General features: G+C 31.7%; 1 protein-coding gene across 7 annotated transcripts in view; it reads left to right on the forward strand.

Annotated features, from left to right (window-relative positions):
- The window catches only part of LOC148626437 (uncharacterized), a 30,566-nt gene extending 7,185 nt beyond the window's left edge, over positions 1 to 23,381 (forward strand). The window contains exons 1-16 of one of the 7 annotated variants that reach the window (XM_088570435.1): positions 3,333 to 3,449; positions 9,744 to 9,891; positions 10,370 to 10,511; positions 11,024 to 11,104; positions 11,829 to 11,930; positions 13,023 to 13,091; positions 13,531 to 13,668; positions 14,958 to 15,020; positions 15,525 to 15,587; positions 17,861 to 17,923; positions 18,205 to 18,240; positions 19,022 to 19,130; positions 19,724 to 19,768; positions 20,675 to 21,028; positions 21,771 to 22,067; positions 23,045 to 23,381. In XM_088570435.1, coding sequence (XP_088426561.1) covers positions 9,779 to 9,891; positions 10,370 to 10,511; positions 11,024 to 11,104; positions 11,829 to 11,930; positions 13,023 to 13,091; positions 13,531 to 13,668; positions 14,958 to 15,020; positions 15,525 to 15,587; positions 17,861 to 17,923; positions 18,205 to 18,240; positions 19,022 to 19,130; positions 19,724 to 19,768; positions 20,675 to 21,028; positions 21,771 to 22,067; positions 23,045 to 23,301 — 1,932 coding nt within the window. In that variant the 5' untranslated portion in view covers positions 3,333 to 3,449; positions 9,744 to 9,778 and the 3' untranslated portion in view covers positions 23,302 to 23,381. Of the gene's footprint in view, positions 1 to 3,332; positions 3,450 to 5,452; positions 5,594 to 9,743; positions 9,892 to 10,369; positions 10,512 to 11,023; positions 11,105 to 11,828; positions 11,931 to 13,022; positions 13,092 to 13,530; positions 13,669 to 14,957; positions 15,021 to 15,524; positions 15,588 to 17,860; positions 17,924 to 18,204; positions 18,241 to 19,021; positions 19,131 to 19,723; positions 19,769 to 20,674; positions 21,029 to 21,770; positions 22,068 to 23,044 lie in introns of those variants that run through there. The other 6 variants (XM_088570436.1, XM_088570434.1, XM_088570440.1 and 3 more) reach the window with 6 other exon arrangements.
- The last annotated feature ends 2,369 nt before the right edge of the window (positions 23,382 to 25,750 follow it).

Consider the following 25,750-nt stretch of genomic DNA (forward strand, 5'->3'; position numbering starts at 1 on the left):
TAAAGCAATCTTTATTTAAATTTCTACTACTTGTAGAACTTTCAACTTAATCAAAATTAACTTTGCCTCTCCATATTTTTTCCAACAAATTCAGTTTTACCAGCTTGAAATTTATTTTCTACATCATGTTTCTTATCGAAGGCAGTTCAACTAAATCAAAATTTAAAGCAGTTCAACATGAATTAAAATACAATTAACACTGTTCCTCAGTTTCCATATCAATCAAAGACATTTTAACTAAATAATCAAGCTGCTACTAGATTAAAACAAATCTTTGGCCCTATATACCTTAGGTTTCTGATCAAAGGCATTTCAACATAATAAAACAATAAAGTATCCTCAGTGTAAAATCGAAAGTGTTAATAAATTGTTTTATAGTACAATCTAATCTATTTAAGTTCTTCACCCTAATCGAAAGGGTGATGCACTCTTAACAACGCATCAAACTCCGCTCGGAAATCTGGGTAATCAGTGTAAGTTGTAGAGAGCTCAGTAAGTTTTGAACACACAATTTCCCTGGCCACTGGTGAAATAGAGTCAATGGCATATTCTGTAATTTGAATTAACCCTTTTTGAGCAATTTTCAATATAGCTGGTTTCACCTGGTCCCCTGTAGGAATATTTTTACTCCCTAATCTTGTCAAAGCATCAACATATTCCTCCAAATCCTCTTTATCATCTAAATTGTTGTTAACACAAATTGTAAAATATAGTGTATAAAGATAGGAAATCAAAAATAAAAAAAAAGTTATTCAATGAAAACTGGAGGATAGTATAATTAAAAAAACTTCAGTTTGTGATAAAATGCTAAAATTCACCTTGAAAAAATCAATAATTAATCATTTTTATTGGTAACTGCCTAAGTGGTAGATTGTAAAATTGGTCAACTTCTACCTGTTAATCAACTGTGTTAATTAGATAATCATAAAATATAATTTATATAGGAAGAAAGAGTTTTCTTTAATCTGTTTATTGGTGCTAAATTCAAACCAATAAACAACCTATGAAACGTATTCAATTACCCTTGATTGGAGGAAAAATTTTAAATTTTGAAAATTGGCATTATTTCAAAATTGAGAGAGGTATATTTGTTCAATAAAATTTTAAACATTTTTTTAGATACAGACATGAATGTTTAAAAAGATAAAAGAGACCACTCTTTCTTCTGATATAACTTTTACATAGGTTCATAAGGATAACATCATATGAATTGTTTTATAAAAAGGGTCTTGATGAACCTTTAAAAATAGAAATTGAGTATGAATGACCTATTTTCAAATGTCTAAAAAGAAACTTATAAAATCCTTATTGCATTCAGGGACTCTAAATATACGATCCCTGTTGCAATTCGACCTTGAATTTACAATTTTCCCATTTTTTTTAATTTCATTTGGAAAACAAGAAGATACCACAAATCAACAAATTTTGGAATTAAAAATCTAACAAGTCATTGTAAAGTGACATTGATTACAAGATGATAAAGTCGAATCTCTCGCATTTTGTGAGAAATGCAGACAAAAATCTTGTTCCTGTGGAAATCGATATAATTAGTAATATAAATGATGTAGTTTATGATTTTTATCTTTCGACATAAAATGTAAAATCAAAAGAAGTTATAACAAATATTTAAGGTCGTAATATAGAACTATAATGATGATGTTTCTCACTGTTAAAAAGTAATATTTACGTAGCTATATTAGTAAATGAAGTTACTTTCGACAATAAATGAAAAAAAACAAAAAAACAAAAAAACAAAAAACAAACCAAACAAAAACAAAAAATCACAAACAAAACAAACAAACAGAACAAACAAAACAGAAAAAAACAAACAAAACAAACCAACAGAACAAACAAAATAAAAACAAACAAACAAACAAACAACAAAAAGCAAAACAACAAAAACAAAACACACAAAAACAAAACAAAACAAAAACAAAAACAATTATTGCCTATTATTACACCGACGTAATATATTGTCTAATAGAAAAATGGCACATGTATGATCTCCTGTTAACATTATCTAGAAACCAAGGCAATGTTTGGTTGCACAAGTAAGATATCGGCTTACTGTACACCTGGTTTATAATGACAGATTTAAGTTTGCGTTGTTGATTTATTCATTAATTTCTATGTTTATTCATGTAATGGGGATCACATGTTTAGTTTTTTCCCTTGGTCATGTATATACTATCCCTAGTTCTGATCGTGGCTTCATTATTGTAACGTTGCTGGTCATGATACATGCTTTTTGTACCTCTGTTATTGAGCATGTTAACAGACTGATAATAAACAGCTGCAATATAACTTTTGTATTACGCTTTTGGTGGGTACTTATGATAATGCACAATATTTGAACTGATTTAACTATATCTTATCTGTCAGACTTTAGACTATTGTAACGTCACATTGTCACTTAAGATTTATTTTATTTTTAAATGCAATTAATAAAATAAATGTTACGATTAAAGTTTAACCTTCACTGTATTAAAAAAAGATAAGAGATATCTGATTTTTTTTAAAGTTAACTTTATTCGTGGACATGCTGAAATGCCATAAGTGCACCAGCGAATAACCTAACAACTAGAAATTGTTGCAGAGGTCAACAAATTATCTTCAACAAGTCTCATTTCACCTTTAAGTAAGCATTGATAAACCCCTAGCAACATCCGTTATAAAATCTACGACAACACAACAATAACATTTCTTTAATATCAACTAAAAATTAAATAACGATGCATGGACGTAAAATGACCAACATTTCCTGAGTGCTCATTGTAGACGGCGCATGTATGCGGTGGTGTTAAATTAGTTATAAAGACAATAAATAACCCCCTTTTATTTAAGAGAAAAGTGAAATAAAACAACAAACGAACATCCAGAATTCACACTCAAAATGAGAACCAACTCACGCTCGTTGTTATTGAAAGCTAGCAAGGAAAATAATAACGAATGACAATATCACCATTATCTGTAACTACATTCCAAGGATTCTGGATTTGCTGTAGAACGTTAAACACTAAATTTGCATGATTTAATGATGTAGTGCATTTTTTAAAAAAAGTTTAATGCATTCTTATCACAAGGTAAAATACAAAAAGTTGTCATCCCTATCAAACATTTTATTTACTATGCATCAAGAGGGTTTATATGCAGCTTAATGTCATACCGTTTAAAGTATTAACTTCATAGCACGTTGTATAAGTACTTGTAAATCTGAATTATCTGAATTACATCGATTTTCACCTATTGACCTGCTTTGCAGATAAAAAAATAAGCTATTGTCATTGTCATTGTCGAAAGATAAAATAAGGTTTACTACATTGTTTGGGTAGGGTATTTCCCTGATAAAGTACCGATAGATGTAAATGAAATGGTTACATGTACCAATGCCACAGCTTTAAGGAAAATTAGAATGTCACTTATCATTGGCTCCTGGTACACTGTATAAGGTAAACCAAAAAATTAAAAATAAAATCTAAGTAATTACAAAAGGACAAAGAATTATAATAACACTTTTCATTCATATAATTCAATCATTGCAAAAAGCCATAGGATTCCAAAAAGCTGACAAAAATAAATAAACATGAGCAGTAAATACCCTTAATAAATTTTCAAATTCGATTTTTGTCCTTATTGCAAATTCATACGATAACATATTTTAGAAATCGTAGTTTTGTTTTATAAGAAATTAGATTAATTATGTATTAGATTAATTAGCATGTACCAGTATAATTTAGATAATATTGAAATATGGCCTAAAAAATCCAATATGCATGAAATACATTTAATTTATTGTTGGTCTGTTAGTCTAAGTGGCAATTATATATTATGTTTTTGTCTACTTAAAGCTATAGAAATGTTGCTATATGAAATTGGTTCTTACGTTCTGTAAATCTTGCAATAAGCAAATGAATGTTATGTACGGAAATAAACATGCATGGCCAGTTTAATTCAGAATCATAATTTGTTTTGAGGTCTTTAGTGCGGTTTATCTATTTATTTTCGATCTTGCCAATACGTATTAGAAATGCACGTAATTAGATTACACAGTTGGAAGTACATCTGAATATAACGAAAATGGAAATAGTGAATATGTCAAAGAGATAACAACCCCACCGAGATGAAAATGCCACCAATGATCGTCATTGAACGACGCGGAAACCTTCACAGGATAGGCTACAGCTGCTCCAAAAAAAAAAGAAAGAAATACACACAGGTACAGCAAAATAGTTGTGTTTACTCCAGCAACATTAAGGTAAACTGAAAGTAAAACAAAACAATACCTATAGAGGCCAGAAATTCCTGACTTGCGACACACACAAAAAAAGAGAAAACGCGGCGGGGTTTAAGTACTTTGGCATAATCATATTCATCTCCTTTTAAATCTGGCCACTGTGGAACAAATATATGACACTATTCAATACGCCTAAAATTCAGTTCAAAAAGGTCTGAGTCCCTTGGTAAAACAGAATACACGAACCTTATGAATACCTATTTCTTTTCAATAGTTATCATAAATTATTAAAACAATTCTCTATAAATAAAAAAAATGACATGCGAAATCAAACAAACTATTGTTGTTTAGGTTGTATGGGATGTAATTAGGGTTAAACTTTATTTTTATACACTCTGGGCGCATTCAATTTACGTTTGGTTTTAGATCGCACGTCAGCCAAATATCTGATTTGCTAGCTGTGGGTAATACTTATTTTTTTAGACCATACTTGTTTTAAATTAGTACTAGATCATCCATCATACTGAATCATTCTTACGGATGTTCACTATTACTTTTGTAAATAATTCTTTTTTCAAAGTATACATGGTTTTTCAACTTTCAAATACTAAATGCTATTGGTTTTTTGGATAAAACAAAAACAAATCATTTATTTTAAAGGCACAATATGAATAAATATGTGTCGATGGGCCATTCGATTTACCTGTTGAACTGGTAGGTAAGACAATTTTTTTTTTAAATTAACGGACTCATATGAAAGAAGGGAGACTGGATGTATTTCTTTTTACAACAGGAATATTACCTCCTTTAACATTTGAAAGTATTGCATTGTTGGTACTAATTGCCTTACAATACCAAAACCCAATGTATATTTGATTTTACTAAATGTTATAGCATGTACAATCTAAAGATAACCGATATATCAATAAAATCTATCTATTGAACATAAACTTCCTGATTGTTATCAGCGTATTGATAAAATGAGAGTACAAAAAAGTTGTTTTCTCTCCTTGTTTTATTGGGCATATTAAACACCATCCCATTCCGTTTTTCATTGAAATAGGGTAGAAATCTATGTTAAATCCTGTTTCTACAATTGCTTACGTAAACAATTTGAACAAATGATTACCCCAACCTTCAAGATTAAAAACGGCGATTTATTGCCATAGCTGACCCTTGCTTCAATAAATTTCATATATTCTTATATTCACTTCTATCATTGACATCAAGTGTATTATTATGAATAAAATGAAAAGGAAAGAAAAACAACTCTTGCTAGTGTGTAAGGTATAAAGATTGTTTTTGTCGGGGTTACAAAGTTCAAATTTCAAACAAAACATCCTTAAATAATGATATAAGGTAAGTTCGTTCAGCTTTTCTGTAAATGTTTTATTTTTTATGTTAAGAATAGGATAAGGACGTTCTGCTCGTTTTTGTATGATCACAAGTACGACGTTGGAGTAGAAACACTAAATCGTTCATTTATTTCATGATGTATATTCCAATTCTTACTAGACTTTACCCTAAAATTATGTAATATGGTGACATGTTTTAGAATACGGCATGTGTTACAGATTTTGGCATGTCAATATTCTTCATATTGTATATTTTAACTGAATTTTAACTTAGTTCTGTATAGGGGTACAACATACGGTATATGATACAGGGCAAGGGGTATAATATAGGGTATGCTATCACCACAAAGTTATATAAGTCTGAATAGGGTACATTTTGTTCTAACTTGTGCTAACTCTGTCTTGACTTCTCTAAATATGTCTGAAAAAAATACTTGATTTGTCTCGACTGAGTCTCACCATGTCTAATCAAGTCTCAGAAAGTCTCGACTGTGTCTTGACTTGTCTTAAACCAGTTTCGACTTGTCTTATCTTGTCTTGACCAGTCTCGACCAAGTTTTCACGAGTCTTAACCTGTCTGTAAGAGTCTTGAACAGTTTTACCAGTCTTGAATAGTCTTAAAGAAGTCCCGACCAGTCCCAAATGAATCTTGAACTATAACATATATTTAGTAATTAAGGACTATAAACAGTCCAAATTTAATAATTCAAAGATAAAAACCACAGTATTTCAGTATTTACACGTGTATATTGCGTCATTAATAACATTACACAGATACTGAGTGGAATTATTTGATATACTTGCGGATACTTTTACATGTATATACAGTTCATTTTTGGTATCAAAGTAATATTATAAAATCTAGTACCGACCAAGTGAACAGAAGACGTGAAATATGAATAAAATTTAAACCTTGTACACATGTAGTAACACTCGTAAGAAAGAAATAAAAAAAGAAAATGATAAAATTCCGATCTGAATGGAGATTTAAGGCCATTCCCTTACTCCACAATTACATGTATAAAATTTACGTTGATATTTCTATTTAAAAATTAAATAGTTTTTGGTAGAGATTCCTCATACTTCGTAAGAAATAATTCCAAATCATCTTCCAAATATACAGAGGCAGATGTTTACAAAATAACGGAATTTTTAATCGACAACATATTTGTCCAGTGTGGTGGACGTGTTTTTCATAAAAAAACGGTCGCATTCCAATGAGAACAAATTGTGCTCCTTTACTTGCTGACCTATTCCTTTACTCTTATGAGGCTGACTTTATAGCCTATCTGATCAGAAAGAACGAATATCGTTTCGCTAGATCCTTCAATCTCAGTTTCCGCTATATAGATGACGTATTATCTTTAAACAATCCTAATTTTTGGGATTTGATACGTCGCATCTATCCAAACGAACTTGAGATAAAGTATACTAAGGACACTGTGAAGTCAACCTTATATCTTGACCTACACATAGAAGTCGATGGTAAAGGAAAACTATTGACCAAACTTTACGACAAACGTGATGACTTTTCATTCAGAATTGTCAACTTTCCTTTCAGTTGTGGAAACATCCCTTCAGCACCTGCGTATGGAGTGTTCATATCACAATTCATACGTTATGCCAGAGCTTGCCGAAACAACGCAGACGTTTTGTATCGCGCTAGAACTCTAACAAATAGGCTTCTGGAACAGAGTTATGTTGCAAAAAGATTGAAGTCAACACTACAGAAGTTTTATGGTCGTCATAATGAACTCGTGGATCGTTATGGTGTATCCTTCTGCACCATGAAAACTGATTTATTCAACGGGTCATGGTTTTCCTTTCTTCGTTTGTCTACCCCGGACTTGACTTTTTATGAGTAACTCGGCGGGTGTTTCTAGAAAAGCAAAGGACGCTTGCCCTACCGGTGCACCTTGTCCATGCTCCCAGTTTTTAGTGGAGTCCGAGTTGCTCATTTGCTTTTTTTACTTTGTATGTATGATTTTAGTTACTTTATGTTCTTTGTTGTGTATGTCTGTTTTCCTCGTCTGGATTTGTCCCTGGATTACATTCTTTTGATTACCGCTATAACCATGTTTCCCTTGCTTACTCTTAGACAACTCAACTATAAACATACAAATTACCTTAACGATTAATTATTTTCATTTTGTGATGTTTGGTACAGAGGCTCATTTCCTTAACATCACATGTATCTTACATGTATAATTCACACGCACAATTAATTTCCAGGCTGGGGTTTGAAATATGCAGCAGATAAATCACGCACTGAGTAATACCATTGATAATAGAAGTACTATCTGTTTTCGATAAGTTACATGGGCTATTCATACATGTGTATGAAGCATTTGTGTTTATAGCGAGTGAAAAGTAAAGCCGAATGAGCGAGAAAATAACAAATGCCTCATCGGAATAAATATAAAAATAGAACTTCGCGTATTTTCACCTCAAAGGTGCAACCAAATTTTAGATTATTAATTTAAAATATGTTTACATGTAATATTAGACTAGAATTTTGAAACTAATATTTCTATATTTAATAATTCTTTTAAAAAATGATCGTTTATGTCAATTGTGCCACAACCCTGTTGTCGGCTATTTATTTTAGTTATTCAGATTCTCTGCGATAAATCCACGATGATGTATAGATTTATAACTTAACTTTGGACTGATTTGCAAATACATTATGTACCGGACTTCATTTCTAGTTAATTCAAGGGACGATTTTCCCTCAATTAAAGATAGCTTGGGCAGCCTCTTTGATCTTTCCATTGTTCAAGGATCTGTTGACACAGGTGTGGGCTTGCAATTAATAGACAGATATACATGTATGACTTCATATGGTACAATATGATTATTTAATCATGAAACAAGTTGCAGAGTTTTTAAATGAGGAAACAATCAGTTTTGATCTACCACAGTGTTTTAATGTAATGTTATATAACAAGAACAATAAACATTTTACAAAATTTGTTTTAACATGTTTTGGGGACGAAAAAGTTTGTCAAGCAAAATCTCTCACATAAAATAGTTGATATCAGGGAAATCTCCCCTATACCGACTATCAGATGTTACAAGACCTCAAGTTAGGGAACCTCCTCTAGGGTACTACCCCTCATATGGCAGTTTTTAAGTCCATTGTAAAACTTTAAAGTTATCTAAATATATGCATTTATTTTGTTAAAAAAATTGGAATATTTGTGTAATTTTAAGTAACTTTTGAAAATGAAGTACATTTTTATTTTCATTATTTCATAAGTTACAGACCCTAGTAAAACGCAATATTTCAAGGCCCACAACTATTTAGATATATCCCCGGTAAGAAAAAATAAGAATATTATATGTTTGAAGTGGCTTAAATAAAACGCTAATTACCATAACGAATAAGTGAACAAAAGCCACTTTTGAAAGATAACAAGGAAGTACATGTAAGTATATATATAATGTACAACATTGACAAAATGACAATATGTCGTGAAATATTAAAGTAAAGGTATATCTAATATTTAGATATTATAATAAAAAGTATTTTTATTCAGAAGAAAAATATACTTCAAATATAATAAACATTCCCACTTTTAAATAAATTAAAGCAATTTCCAAAATATATAATGCTATAATGGATGAAAAACTCATGTCGAGACTAATAATGTTGATGAGACTGTTCGAGCTTTGAATTAAACTGTTGAGACAGTTTAAGACTTAGTCGAGACTGGTTGAGACTAAATCGAGACTATTTGAGACTGTTTGAGACTGGTCGAGACAATTTAAGACCTGTGAAAACTTGGTCAAGACAGGTGAAGACTGTGTCAAGACAAGTCGAGACATGGTCGAGAATAGTAATAGTTGAGACTAGTTTGGACAAGGTGTTACTCGGTCAAGATAATCCAAGTATTTTTTAGACATATTTAGAAAAGTTAAGACAGAAATAGAACAAGTTAAAACACAATGTACTCTATTCAGACTTGTATAACTTAGTAGTGTATATAGGTCTAGGGATGTGATATAAGGTATGCAAAATGTGGAATTGTTCCGTTAAGGCTGGTTTTTGATCTGTCAAATATATTAAAGAAGTCTAACCGAATTTGTATTTATGAAAAAATGTCGACGATTGAAGATCTTGAGAATATTTAATGAAATGTGTTTCATTGCAGTTTTGCAGTTTTCAAATTTAAATAAATCTTCAAGAATGTTGCGCAAAGGAATAGATGTACCTACGGCATTACATAGAGTGGTCGATGGATTTCGGAACAGTTTCAACAGTTGCAGTTCCGGTAGTAGCGACCCATACGTGTCATTTGAGTAAGTGAAACTACTGGATAATTTAAGATAATAAGATGAATGTATGTGTTAACACAATTTGTAAATACATGCACGAACAACACTCGAATATATACAAGTCCATTTTTTTTATTTCACAAGGGATAGATACATGTAATTAGAAAATTCAATATTAAAAAAATGAATTAAGGAATATATGCGAAAAATCTTATTTAGAATGTTGCTATCTAGAATACTAGATAGTTGTTGTTTTGAGTCTTCTGGAGGCAATATTGCTTGTTCTAAAACAAAACAAAATGAAATTTCGTGAAAGAAAATGAATGATATAAATATGACACTTATGTAAATGTCTTCTTACCGATCAATGCCTAATTGATATAACCAAAGCTTGTTTTCCGAATCATTTCATAATCTCTCATTATAAACATAAAATGCGATGAATACAGTAATGATTTAAAACTTATCTTTTCGAATTAAACATTTCATTTTCAATTGACAGCTTTGGTAGAACCCATGCAACACAAGAATCAGCAGACATTGACCATTTACAAGGAATCAATAAAACCGCATGCCGAGAAAAGAGTAGCAATTCTTATGATTCCAACATCTCAACTGGCAGTGATCCTTATGTGTCGTTTTTAGTACGTAGAATAACAAAAAAAAATGAATAACTAAATACAGTTCAAAATTCATTGTCAATATCACTCGGCGTAAAACAATGCGACATGAATGGCAAGACCTTGATTAAACAATGATGACATGCAGTTTTCTAATTTATTTTTTAAATAATATCTGGGGATATCGTAAGATTTCTATTTTAACTGATTTTCATTGCATCTCAACGTAAGTATTTAATGAACTCGTTTCACACAGATTTTTCTTAAGTAAAATAAAGATAAAATAGGGAATTACAATATTTATATGGGGTAATGGAAAGGGGAGATAGAGATTGATAAGGAAATAAGCATATTAAAAATGGATTTGGCAAGAGCTGAAAAGCATATTTCAAAAAGAAACATTAGATCCAAGACAAAGACATTACGAGTCACAACATTGTCAAATGTAATATTATAAATATATTAATAGGAACTTGAGCAATGACACTAATACATGCATTAATTGTGTAACATGTTGAGTCATGTTTTATATTAAGAATATAAAGGAACCATCTCCACCCAAAAAGACGAAAAAGGAAAAATGTCGGGATCACGAAAATATTAACATATATTGTAAGGTATGTTCATTTTGATTTCTTTATACGACATGACAAATACATTTCTGTGAGAGTCATTGCAAACCTTTGATACAGTCTAGCCTGTCTTAACGACTGCCCCCTGCATTTACCAATAAGTTGTCTACAAATATCATTAAAGAAAACCCTGCTTTACATTCTATGTTATTAACCCGTATCTTGAACAACTCTTTTCTCCAACCATGATTTCGTTCTGCTTTGGATGTAAAGACCGCTTAAGGCATGTTCAATTGTTTTTAGATGCAACTTACTAATATTCTATCGAAATCATACTTGCAAATGTATTTTTTTTTAGGTTTTAAATTTTAAAAATTTCATAATTGTAAAATGCTTCCTTTAAATGTTTCTTTTATCTAAATACTGTTTACAAAGAGAATAAAACCTCAAAAGAGTAACATTACTTTATGAATATTTTATATTATTAAAAATGTTAAATCAAGTTATACAAACAGTTTCAAGGCTATATGTATAATCATTAATATTTTTGTTGCTATATATTTTATTTCGATCGCAAGAAAAGTGAAGCGTAAATGTAATATATCACTACAAATGTTATACATGTGTGTCAGGCTGTTGGTAGTTGCAAAAACCAAGCAAATAAAACATACATCATTTACACAAAGTTGTAAATTCCAGCATTAAGCATGTCTTTCTTTTAAATATAAGCATTGCATAGAATAAACAAAATTCTATTAATATTTTGCAGGGGCCACCAAAGACATTACATACCAATTTCAGTGAACTAAATGTTAGTTGGCAAATGAGCGCCATTAATGAGGAATTACAAAAGATATATCCAGGCTTGAAGGTAGGAATATCGTTTTGGTTACAAGTTAATTAGCTTACCGGGCCGAAGGCCATGTGAACTATTGCCATTACTTGGCGTCCGTCGTCGTCCGTCTTTAACAATTTTTCAAAAATATTCTCTTCTAAAACTACTTGACCAATTGGAATTAAACTTAGTATGAATGTTTCTTGGGGTATCCTGCATGGAACGGATGTGTGAATATTTGATCTGTTGAAAAACATGGCCGCTGTTACTAACAATACAACATAGGGGTTCTAACAGTAGTTTTTTGCATATATCTCAAAAATGGTTAGGTTTAGCGAAATTCTGACTGAGTAAAAGTGTTCAGCATGATGAGATCTATTAAGCCATGTTAGAGTTATTGCCCTTTTTCAACGTTTTTTTTTTTTTTTGCTATTTTTTATAATATTTCTTTCAAAAATCTTCTGACACTATTTTACTAATTAAAACCAAAACTCGGTATAAGTGTTCCTTGGGGTATCCTGCATAGAAATGAAGTGAGGTTTTTTGATCTGTCAAAAACATGGCCACTGTTCCTAAAATTAGAACATAGGGATCAGACACTAGTTTTTCGTATATATCTCTAAAACCGTTAGGTTTAGCCAAATTCTTTCAATAGCTGAAATGAGCCTTATTTTCAGAACTACAGGCATATAATTTGTCAGATGCTATCTTATAAGAGTTATTGACCTTGGCAGGGGAAAATGAAACAGTTTTCAGCCAATGTCTTGAAAACTATGATAGATTTAGACTTTCACTTCTAATGATCCTTATGATAAGTCCTATCAAAAATTTCTTGAGTCAAAATTGCTGGAGAACTTTTTGTTTAATTTATTGTCCTTGAAGCGCAAAATTCAACCAAGTGAGCGATTCAGGCTACTGAAAGTCTCTTGTTCTTCATGATTTTTGATACCGGATTTTCACCAAAAAAGTAAAAACAAAAACTGAATAAATCCTTCAAAATTTCAAAGTTCAAAATATATTATACAGAACGTTCCTTTACATGTTTATCATAAATAACTAAATTATTTGTCTTCCACTAAAATTTTAAAATTGCCCGAGAAAATCATTTTTAAAAACATTTTTTTACAGCATGAGGCTACATATGGACGTGAAGAAATAACTCGATGTAAAAGGAAAACAAGTCATCGACAATACAAGGTTAAGATCTAATGAAAAATATTATAATTCTTATACCAGTTTAGTCGGTTTGAACTTCTTTTGGGGTATGTAACATGAATCACAAAGCAGTTTATAAACAAATATTAGTTATATTATAGTTAGATATACAGGTATAACTGTAGACAAAAAAGGTCGTACTATCTAGTCAAGATTAGAATAAGCCTAGGTCAAAATGTAATAATTCGTAATTAAATGTAAATGTTTTAGTCGACCAATCTACGCACTAAAACAAACCTTTATTGCCATAGAGACATCATCAATTTACATACATCTTCTTTGCTACAATCAACAATTTACACGATTTTGTATTTTTTTGAATGTTAAAAAAAGTCTGCGAACGGGAAATCAACGTAACCATGGTTTGAATGATGAAATTTTGGGAAAAAATCTATTATGTGGACAATACTGAATGTTTTAGGAAGGAATACTGGAAAATACACAATTACATCCCGTCGAAGGTGCCAGTGACAAAAAGGCCACACATTGTCTTTCCGTAGTACATTACGACAGTGGTTCATTTACCTACATTGAGTCACCAATTCAAAGTATCAAAAGGGTATGTTTTTATGCAAAATACTTTATTACTATACTCGGCGTCACATAAATAACATACTGTTAAAATTTGAATAAAAATATTTTCTACGACTAGTCACCAATACCGAAATTTTATGGTCGTCATCATGAACTCGTAGATTGTTATGGTGTACCCATTTCCACCATGGTAACTGATTTATTCATAGTTTTCCTTTCCTCGTTTGTCTACCCCGGACTTGACTTTTTATGAGCAACTTGGCGGGAGTTTCTAGAAAATCAGAGGACGCTTACCCTACCGGTGCACCTGGTCCATGCTCCCAGTTTTTAGTGGAGTCCGAGTTGCTCATTTGCTTTTGTTACTTTGTATGTATGATTTTAGTTACTTTATGTTCTTTGTTGTGTATGCCTGTTTTCCATGTCTGGTCGTTGTTCCTGGAATACATTCTTTTGATTACCGCTATAACCTTGGTTCCCTTGATTACTCTTTAAATAATTTTTAACTTTTATAAATACTGTAAACGTTTAAACTTACTATACTCGGCGTCACATAAATAATATACTGTTAAAATTTGAATAAAAATATTTTCTACGACTTTATACACCTACCGTCGTTTAAATTGTCTTAAATGACTTGCTCATTCGTTTAGCCAAACGGCTTCTCCCTAAACGAGTCGCTTATTAGCTTAAATCATGCGTAACAAATCCTTACGGGAAAATCCCATACTAATATCCGCCATGTTGGTTTCTACGGGACGATTTGTTTACAAACGAAATTCGTAAGTTCCCGTCGAACTCCGGTGACAATCGTCTGCTTGATCAACTTCTCGGTATTGTACGTTGTTGGCGTAAAATAAATTCGAGATATCCGAAATAACGCCGAAATGCATTCTGGGTTCTTTGGTTTTTGGACAAACCATTTAAACGTAAACAACATCTCCTAGCAACCCGATCACTGTAAACATGGCCGACTTTTTACAATGTAAATATTGGCACCAAGAATTAAAATCTGACCGGAATTTAACGATTCAATGTTTAGGGAGAAGCCGTTTGGCTAAACGAATGAGCAAGTCATTTAAGACAATTTAAACGACGGTAGGTGTCAATAAAGTCGTAGAAAATATTTTAATTCATATTTTAACAGTATGTTATTTATGTGACGCCGAGTATAAATGAAAACGAATCATATTTTGTAACATTATGATTTGTCGATAAAGAATGTTTGTGTTCAGTATCGTATAAGTATAGTATGTCTCAACATAAAGTATGGATGTTTATCAGATTCAATGCAGATATTAACGTTTTCAATTGTAGTTTGTTTGTAACACAATCAGAAACAGGCACCTACTGACGATTTCCAACAAAGATATGGACACCGTGAGTACTGTTAAATCTATTTTCAACGTCCTTTTAACACCTGGAGGAGTCTTGTCACAATTTATACACATAAAATATCGGATATGTCAGAACTTGCCGACACTGTGCGGGCTTTTCGTAGGGAGTTAAATAAATCCCAATTGTACTTTGAAATAGGGTTCAACTGCTACAAACTGAGATAAAAATCACGACAAAAGTTTTGTGTTCGTCATCATTAACTGATTTATCCATTAAGAGATAATCGATTTATTCACAATGTCATAACTTTTTTTCCACTTCCGACTATTCTGGACATGGCATTTTATGTTTAACTCTGCAGGCCTTGTATAAATTATTTTTCATTTTCCTGACTTTTTAAGCTTAAGTGGAAAATTTACATTTGGGTTTTAATCAAAATAGTTTTTCTTTACATATTTGAAAGTTTAAGGCTAATTTCGATAAAATTGTTTATAAAGCTTCAATTTTTAATTTAACTTAAACTCGTTCACATCCGCAACGTTGCAGAATGTTTGTAATTCTATCAAAGAGAAGCAAATATGGACTGTAACAGACAACGATATGGACACGGTAAGAAGTATGAGAATTATGCATTGACATAAATTATGTCCTTATTAAGTTAAACAAACTTAAACTCTATTAGTAATTCAAGCCAGACGCACAGTCGGAGCACAGATGTAAAATTAGATTATTACAAGTACAAATGCACACAAATACAAGATCATATATGATTTTGTTTTTTTAAGTTATACGTGTACTATCTTTTTTCGAAAAAAACTCATGAACTCGTGGATAATTTTGGTGTATCCATCTGCACCATGACAACTGATTTATTCAACGGGTCATAGTTTTCCTTTACTCGTTTATATACTCCGGACTTGACTTTTTATGAGCAACTCGGCGGGTATTTCTAGAAAAGCAGAAAAGCTTACCCTACCGGTGCACCTTGTCCATGCTCCCAGTTTTTAGTGGAGTCCTAGTTGCTCATTTGCTTTTGTTACCTTGTATGTATGATTTTAGTTACTTTATGTTCTTTGTTGTGTATGTCTGTTTACCATGCCTGGTCTTTGTCCCTGGATTACATTCTTTTGATTACCGCTATAACCTTGGTTCCCTTGCTTACTCTTCCAAAGAAGAGAACAATTTTCTTTGTGTTTAGATGTGAACAATATTGTAAGTCTTACTGGTGGTATTACCAAGCAAGTATATGGCGCATTATTTTATTTCTTAGTAAAGTTTTCAAAGTAAACTGGCTGTCGCCAGCAAGTGCAAGAGCATGCGTGTTTCGATCCTTATTGGAAACAATTTGTACACCACCCTTGAATTGTATTAGATATAGGCTTTTCTATCTGAAGGTTAATTCTTCCTTTAAAATGACTTTGAAAATGAATAAACGGGGATATTTTCGAGTTTTGTTTTAATTTGTAATTTTTGAACTGTGCAATGGTTATTGTGGTTATTGATTTTGTTCATAGATTTCGTTATGTAGAAGGACACATATCTTGATTGATTGCAACAGTGTCGATTTCCCTTTCTTCGTCAAAATTATCCATAATGTGTTGCCCATTGTTACGATAATCTATTTCATATAAGATTAAAAGCATGTACATAAGTTACAAAAGATTTATCGTACTTTCCATTAACAGACAATGTGAAACTGTAATTAAAATTGTTGAAAGGCTTGACCACAAGGATTTATATATCCCGTCTTTTTTTATATTAGCAAATTACTTTATGAATGTGTCAGCATTTTCTCACAATAGTGTGTTTGTTGGTTATTCCATGCAATATGTGTAATAAAATATTTTCAACTATAATATAGGTCTCATTGGATTAACATAAAAATATGTAGTCTCTCAATAATTCTGGATTTGTTCGTTTCTAATGGAACACCAACTGTTCGTCATTCCACCTAAGTTACAAAAGTGCCACGCAATTCCCATTCTGTGAACGACGGATCGGAAGTCGTGGAGATATTTTCCTCAGCCACATCTGTGTTATTTCTATCTATATATCCATGAATATGATAAACATAAAAAAATGAAATATTGTAATAAGATCTTGAGGAATGGGATTAACCTGGTATTAGTCAATCTTTTAAGATAACTTCACCGTTTTGTTGTAAGAAATGGACTACCTCTCTTAGTGCTTTAATAAGGATGTTAAAATAAAGATAGCAGTTTTATCGAATGTTCACAGTGTAATGAATTTCTATAATTCATACTGTGAAATAACTTCGGTAATTTCACTCCCTGACTTTCTACCGCCAATACCTCACATTTGTTATATCAATTCGCAAATTACAGAATTCAAACTTCATGTTGAAAATATTGATAAATTATGAAGAAAATCTATATGATTAATAGGATAATCAATTGGTTATCGTGAATAAGCAAAATATGATCACTCGTGCCAAGAATGCTAGAGGATTTCACTCGTGCGTGGAACAGGTTCCACACACTCGTTAAATCCAGGCGTTCTTCGGCACTCGTGATAATATTTTGGTTGTTCACTCTTTTCATTTAATTATCATATTTGTTAGTGTTGCCCCATATTTTTTATTAAAGTTTTAAGGGAAGAAAGTAAGTAACCGAATGGGTCTGTATACTTTCTGGTTAATTTGTCTCAGTTTAGGACAAAACTATTTTCCTTATCTTGAAACGTATCCCTTCATGTAATTTTACCCCATTTTTAAGGGTGGCTTTAATTATCGATAAATAAGCTGATTTAGATAGAATTGTACACCTGAATTCAAGTTGCATCAGACATTTTTTAATGGTTGTAAAAGGCTTATTTTGAAATCATTGTGTGTTAAAGTTAGGTTTGTTTACTATCAACTGCAGAATGTTGGTAATTCTATCAAGGAGAAGCAAATATGGACAGTAACAGACAACGATATGGACATGGTATGTATTGTAAAAATATTCTCCACATAAATTATGTATTTCAAGTACGCAAATCTTGAAATTTTTAACGTATTACTTTGCAAAACCATTTGCGAATATCAAAAAGAGTTAGGAACAAAACAGAACATATGATTTTAGTATAAATGTGCAACAGATACATAATACTGAAAATCTTTTGCATAAAAGAGTCTTCAGTGTTTATCGAAACTGGTCAAAACAATGTGTAAATAATTCAAACGCAATCTATAGTTTGTTAGGTGTAAATTTGGTTTGTTTTGTAGACTGACGAAAACGAGTTTTATGAAATGAGGAAAAACGTATGTACACTGTTTAAGTTATCGTAATTCATTAGAAATTCGGCAAAATTGAAATTGATTCCAACTGCAGAGACTACATTACGCATACCATGACGCAAAATCCTATAAATTTGAACTTTTAAACAACCCACACGATTTCAAAATAATTGTAACTTCAAATTCACATACAATAGCAGCTACAATTGGAATCTCATGATTAATTAACATCAATTTGATTAAAGGCCAAGTTCAATGTAATGTCTCATATTTGTATGCTCTGTTTATTACTTTGAATTAATGATTTCGGGTGGTAAGAAAAATCATCTCTAAGTATGAGTTTGACGTCAAAGGGCGGATCTAGGTTCTTTCAAGTGTAAACAGAAAAAAAGCTGAGCAAAGCGGGACAGAATTATTTATGTTGAATTAGTGATAAATATACATTTCACGCAAAATAAAACTCCACTTTTAATCTGGTAGGAGGAGTGGGAGCGTGCGCCTGGTCAGTCGCAAAATGAATCAGCGCCTGCATAAACATATAACTACAAAATATAACTAAAAATATTATTAAATTTCATCATAAAGGAGGACAAAAAAGAAATAAAAACTGCTTCATATCGAAGCATCACCCTAAAATATTAATGGGCATGAAGACTGGTAATTTAAAATCAGATTTACGCAAACACTCAGGTCTAGTTGAGTTTATTAATATATTATTTATTAATTTTATTTTAATTATTTTTATTAATTTATTAATATTTCTAGCACTAAATCTTATAAAACCTTATAAAAATTCAACTTTCAGAATATGGCCTTCATGAAAGTGATAAGAATGTGTTGTTTTATCATCGTCATAGCGGTCTTTTCTGCTATAATAGCGTATTTGTCCTTAAATGTCAAGAAATGGGTAGAAGGTTGGTAACTTGTTTTTTTGTTAATCTAAGTAAACTAATTGGTGGAAAGCAAATTTAATCATAGAGAGATGTCACATAACTTACTTGATTAATTGAATACGGTCGCTGAGTTATCTGTTTATATCAGTGATATTTGGGTACTGAATAGGCTGCGAAAAAAAGCCATGCCTTAGACATTTCGAAACAAAACAGTGTCCAGAAAAAGAAGGTAGACCCCGGTAAAATACCATACAAAACAACCTAAAAGAATACATTAAACACGGAGTTACAAAAGCTCCACTAAAAAATGAACCTGTGAGAAGTTTGTACTGTTCACAATGATGCTGGTTACATGCATACAAATAAAAGCACATACAACTTATTGCAATTTTCCGAGCAATCCTTTTTAATAATTGTATTTAATTATTTTTTTTTATGGGTCTCACGATTGCTATGACGTATTTCTATACTAAAGGATTCGGTATAGGTAGGTTGTCTGTTTTGAAAAAAAAAAAGATTTTAAGTTATTACATAATGGGACACGACTGAATAGCAGAGCAATATTTCAATTTTTGAATTTTATTTATTATTTTGTTTTGTTTTTTTTTATATAGAAAAACCACCTCCAACCAACCCTAACCTGAGTTTTCTTAAAGGCGGTAAGTAGTGGCGTTTAATATCTCAAACAAAATAAGCAAATATTACTTATCATTTAAATTTCACAATACATTCCATAAGATATATGTTGTAGCAGGATGCTATAAATTAGGAGTTTTGAAGATACAAATCATTATCAGTAATTGCTTTGAAAAGTAGATGCACATAAGCGGCAACTTAGTTAACATCCTGCACGTTTTCGTTACTGACTGTTTTGAGTATGATAGTTGGATAGGTCCGTACCCCTAGCACTATTTGTTTTCCTCTAATGAAATTGACTTGTATGCCGATTAACAGGTAATCAGTTAATCATCACTAAATTGAATATCCACATTTTCTCACGTTTTAATGTGTTAGCCCGTGATTATCTTTTCTCTTATTTTATTATAAACTTAACCATTTTCATAGTTTTAAAATGAAATTGAGCAAAGGATGAACACGTCTTGACTTTAGATATATCTTTGTGTTTATTTGTTCATAATTTCATTTCAGAAGTAACACCTTTCTTATTGGATAACAAATTTTGTCCATCATTTCATAGACCAAATTTTGAAATGTGACTATGACGTCATCAACCTTTGTTAATTCGTCGATTCTACTCGTCGAATTATGATACTGAAATTAAATCATAAGAAATGACTATTATACTTTTCGGTCTATCTAAAAAACAACTCGGTGCCCGTGGTGCGCACATAAAAAACTACGTGATTGGGGTTATTTCTTCATTAACCGAAAAAATATAGCTGCCATTTCTTAATTTAGAAATAACAAGTCAGTGCATGAAGATCAAATGTCTATAAAACAGATGAAAATAAAACATAATCTTAAGGCGAAAGTTTATATAAAACAAATTATGAATTCAAGTGCACGAAACTGCATGAACTTACAGACACTGTTTTATCTTGTAGATTGCACAGATAATAAAGTGATTGGTACACTTGGTGATTCGATATGTGTTTCTCCTAAATCTTCCTGTTCAATGTTCAATACAACCAAAACTTTGGTAAACTTAACAATTACTCATTTTCCGCTAAAATATTTTGATCCTGATGAAAAAGAATATACCACTGTTGTTATTCCTGGGGATAAATTCAACACTGATTTTGAAGGTTGGGTAGTTGATTACAACGCATCTAGAATAGAACAAACCCTGAAAATCGGGAAACAAAATTTTACATGTCACGATATTGGATTGTACAGGATTATTTTTCATTATAAAAAGGACGGAGATGGTATATGTGAATTTGATATTGAGAGTTCAGGTATGCACATATTGATATATTGGTAACTGTAAAAAAAAAATACATGCAAACATGTGATAAACCTATATCCTGAAAGTATTTAAAAGGTTCGGATAGTAAATGTAAATGTTTATTATCATCCAAGACTCCATACTAAAATAGTACTAGACAACTACCATAGCAATTTGCGCAACTGGTTTTAAAACCAGTTGCCTATATTCTTTTGTTGTGTTAAACGATTTATATTTCAGTGACTATGTTAATGGTTATTAGGAAAGTATGAGACTAATTATATTGTAAAGTTTCCCTAGCAAATAAGAAAAAAGACATACTTCTACCTCTACATAATACCCCTCATTGGATCTCTTCCAAAAGAGGACGCACTCTTTAGCAAAATCATTTGATGTCAGTTTCCTCGATAAGAATAACATTTGGTCTTTCAACAATCGAAGATTCGTTAATATTATACATCGACTACAAAGCATACTAGAAATAAGGAACACTACGAACACTATAAAGTCAGCCTATGGTATTGGTATACTCTTAGATTGAACGGAAAATTCATGACAAATCTAAACGAAAACCGCGAAGACTGCTAAATATATATTCTTTCCTATTTGACATAATTCATTCAGCACCTGCGTATGGCGTTTTTGTATCAGAGAATCCCTAAACGAACCGGACTCTTTGTATCTTGCTAAATTATTTTATGTAAACACAACATTATCTTGTCAGGAATTACCTATTTTATTTCAATTAACAGATCCACTGGTAGATCTAATTTTACACGAAACTGATGACCATTACCACATTACATGCCAAATGAGTGAAATATGCACGGAAGCTTTACTGTCTCTGGTCGTCAAAAATGGCACAGCGAGCCATCCGCTACAATCTAAATTGAATTCATCATGTACACAAGAGACACATACAATAAGAAAAGAGGCATATGTACTAAAATCGGAAATGACAAAGCATACAGTATCATGTAAACCTCTTACCGATAACGAGCAACTAAATGAAAGACTGGCTCAAAATAAGTATTTGTGTGAAGGACAGAGTAAGTTTAGTTTTTGTATTGACATCATATAGTGTTATTAAGAAGCGTAACGTACAGTATTATGAAAAACAAAGATAATTAGGGAATATTAACCTAAGTTTGATCACTCTTACTCTTATACGACGTTAACACATGCTTTGATGTCATCGCTGTCGTCTTCATATAAACATTGTTTGATCTACTTTAAACATAGGTTAAACTATAAAGATAATTCATTGTGTGAACAACAACCTCCCCTATCTGACTTTGAAATTGGTACTACAAGTAACTCATATGTGAGTTATGTTACCTCATGCAGTTCACTGTTTCATAGAATAATGTGGATATTGCCATTAGTATTAATTTGATGATTGGTTTCTTCTCTCCGTTTATATTAAGAACCACTGGTTGTGCTTTTGATTCAAGTATTTTTTCGTGCTCCTTGCTATGTTCATGCCAAGGGTGGATAAACTCGCCAGCAACATGACGTTCAACAATCTGTCCTATCATAGTCCACTGGATGTTATTATTCTTTTCCACTGCACTTTCCTTCATCGCCCAATCTTAGGCTACCATCATGAGGAAAGGTAATACAATACAGGCCTAACGGAATCATGTAAGCATTTGCAATTTTTAAAGCGAGTCTCTGTCTGTACAAGTAAATGTCTTCTCGAAGTCAATGAAGATGATTTTTTTTAACTAAAACTATATCTTAAATCAAAAATACCAATCACATTAAGATCGCAAATTGAATGCAGCAGTTTCCATTACATAATGATTTTGTGGTAATACATATCATACTTTAATGAACAAATTAAATGTGGTGTTCATGTACGTATACGTACAGAAAAGGTAATTCGTCTCAATGCACACATCAATTCCATTCATTTATTGCTATAGAGTGACTATTAATTTTATTTTTGTATATATCAGTATGGTTCATTTAATGATTGCCACTGTACCTTTTATATTTTGCTTATGTTTTCCTTTTCTTTCAGAAACCTTAGACACATGCAAAGAGGAGGACAATGGAAATTATTATCAGCATCCTGAAGAATGTAACATGTTCTTTCATTGTGGAAACAACCGTCTTTTCTTAAAGTCTTGTCAGGCAAATTTAGTATGGAATCCAAAAATATGCAATTGCGATTATCCGCACAATATTTCAGAAGATGTGAAGTGCAATGCCATCAAAACAGAATGCAACATTACTCTTGACAACTTACATGCTTGCGGTGGTATTAAAAACACTTAAATAATGGAACTCCGCATATGTTAGATATTACGTTTTGATGTGTATGAAACTAAAATAAAACAACACTCCCACTCGCATTATTTAAGAGCTACAGTTACTTTACACCGTTTCCATGAGAATGTATTGAAATGACTCAATATTTTACTTACGTTTTTTTAAGTCCTGGGTGGAAACACACTAAGTTCCTTCGGAGCAGAATATTCGTATCCTCCCGGAGCACCTAATGACATTCATGTTTATGTAAGATCGCCTCTGTTTCATATGTTTACGATCAGGGCACGTTTTTTTCAAAAGATTTTTGTGCATTTCGTATGTAAATTGAACACATAGTTACATTTAATTACAAAAGTAGATACCTGACGAAAAAAAAATTGTGTGTACATTTGAATGTACAGGCACTGTATGAGTGCATGCATCTGATACCGTCAATCCATGATATGAATTTCAATCTTGTCATATCAATTTAGTGATTTTAGTTTGAAGCACCCTGTCTATCAATATTTTTCTGCAATTGAATCTCACGATAGAAAGAGTCATCACAAGAACAAAAATTCCTGGGATAAAGACTTGACACGGAAAACAAACAAACACAACAATGAACAATAAATAACCAAAATATCATGCCATGAAAAAAAAACACAAACAAACAAACAAATAAAGGCAAATGAGCAACTCGTTATATATGAAACAAACTGGGTGCATAAACTAAGTGCATAGGTAGTGTTTGCATCATCTGCTTTTCTAGTATTTATATTCAATTTTTTAAAAAAATCAGCTGTCCTTAAAAATACATTAGTTAAAATATGAATTTAAATCTTAGTTTTTCTGAATATCCTGAAACACGAAAAGTAACCTACAAGAGAAGACCGGTTTATATCTTGCGTCATACCTTCTTTTTAACCATAACTCTGTAACTAAAAGAATAAATGCCTCATAAAACGATCACGTTTTTTAAGTAAGATTCAGATTAACTGCAAACGTTGATGCTAAATTATTTTCCTGTAGAATCCGAATAAGGGTACAGAGTTATTTTTATATCAGGTCGAAATATTTCAAATAAACTATTGGATTAAGGTATTGTCGACACAAGACTAAAGTCCCCACTTCAAAAATTTAACGTCGACATCATAAACGCCAAAATCATTATCATATGTCCTTTACCACCATCAGTACCGATTTATTGAAGATTTTCCCATAATCCTGGTTTGATATTTTCACGTGTATCTAATGAATGCGAGAAACTAGTTGCTAGAAACGCATATTACATTGCAATTAAGCTGCAGTTAATTTCACAAAGAGTCTAAAGTGTATAATCGATCGAATAATATGACGCCACAATGCTCTTTTATGTTGTGACGTTATTACGTACGATCAACTTTAAGCTTTCGCGTCATTTTGTGAAACTAATACCTGGTTAATATTTCAAAGATTAATTTCAAGTGGAGTTACTTATATATACTGTTACTGGTTCCGGTCGTGTCCTCATTACTATTACGTCGCTGGTCATGTCGCTTGCATTTTTATGCATGTCCTATAGATCATAAAAGCAACCTGATAATAGATGTCTACAATATAACTGCCGTATCACACTTTTCATGCTTTTGATGGGTTTCTATATAAATGTATATTATTAGAACTGATTGAGCTCTATCTTCTTTGTCAGATATTGGGCTATTGTAACATCTCATTGTCATTTTAGATTTGTTTTTATATTTAAAATAAATGTTGTTATACTCGGCGTCACATAGATAACATACTGTTAAAATTTGAATAAAAATAATTTCTACGACTTTATTGACACCTACCGCCGTTTAAATTGTCTTAAATGACTTGCTCATTCGTTTAGCCAAACGGCTAAAAGGTGTCAATAAAGTCGTAGAAAATATTTTTATTCAAATTTTAACAGTATATTATTTATGTGACGCCGAGTATAGTAAGTTTAAACGTTTACAGTATTTATAAAAGTTAAAAATTATTTAAAGAGTAATCAAGGGAACCAAGGTTATAGCGGTAATCAAAAGAATGTATTCCAAGAACAACGACCAGACATGGAAAACAGGCATACACAACAAAGAACATAAAGTAACTAAAATCATACATACAAAGTAACAAAAGCAAATGAGCAACTCGGACTCCACTAAAAACTGGGAGCATGGACCAGGTGCACCGGTAGGGTAAGCGTCCTCTGATTTTCTAGAAACTCCAGCCAAGTTGCTCATAAAAGTCAAGTCCGGGGTAGACAAACGAGGAAAGGAAAACTATGAATAAATCAGTTACCATGGTGGAAATGGGTACACCATAACAATCTACGAGTTCATGATGACGACCATAAAATTTCTGTATTGGTGAATTCAATCTCGTAGCAACATAACCCTGTTCCAGAAGCCTATTTGTTAGAGTTCTAGCAATAAAACCACCACGACAAATTCGTTTTACGTTTTTTGTTTGT

Source organism: Perna viridis, chromosome 2 (genome assembly GCF_037379345.1).
Source record: "Perna viridis isolate PV_CMFRI_1.1 ecotype Kerala chromosome 2, ASM3737934v1, whole genome shotgun sequence".
Taxonomy (NCBI): Eukaryota; Metazoa; Mollusca; class Bivalvia; order Mytilida; family Mytilidae; genus Perna; species Perna viridis.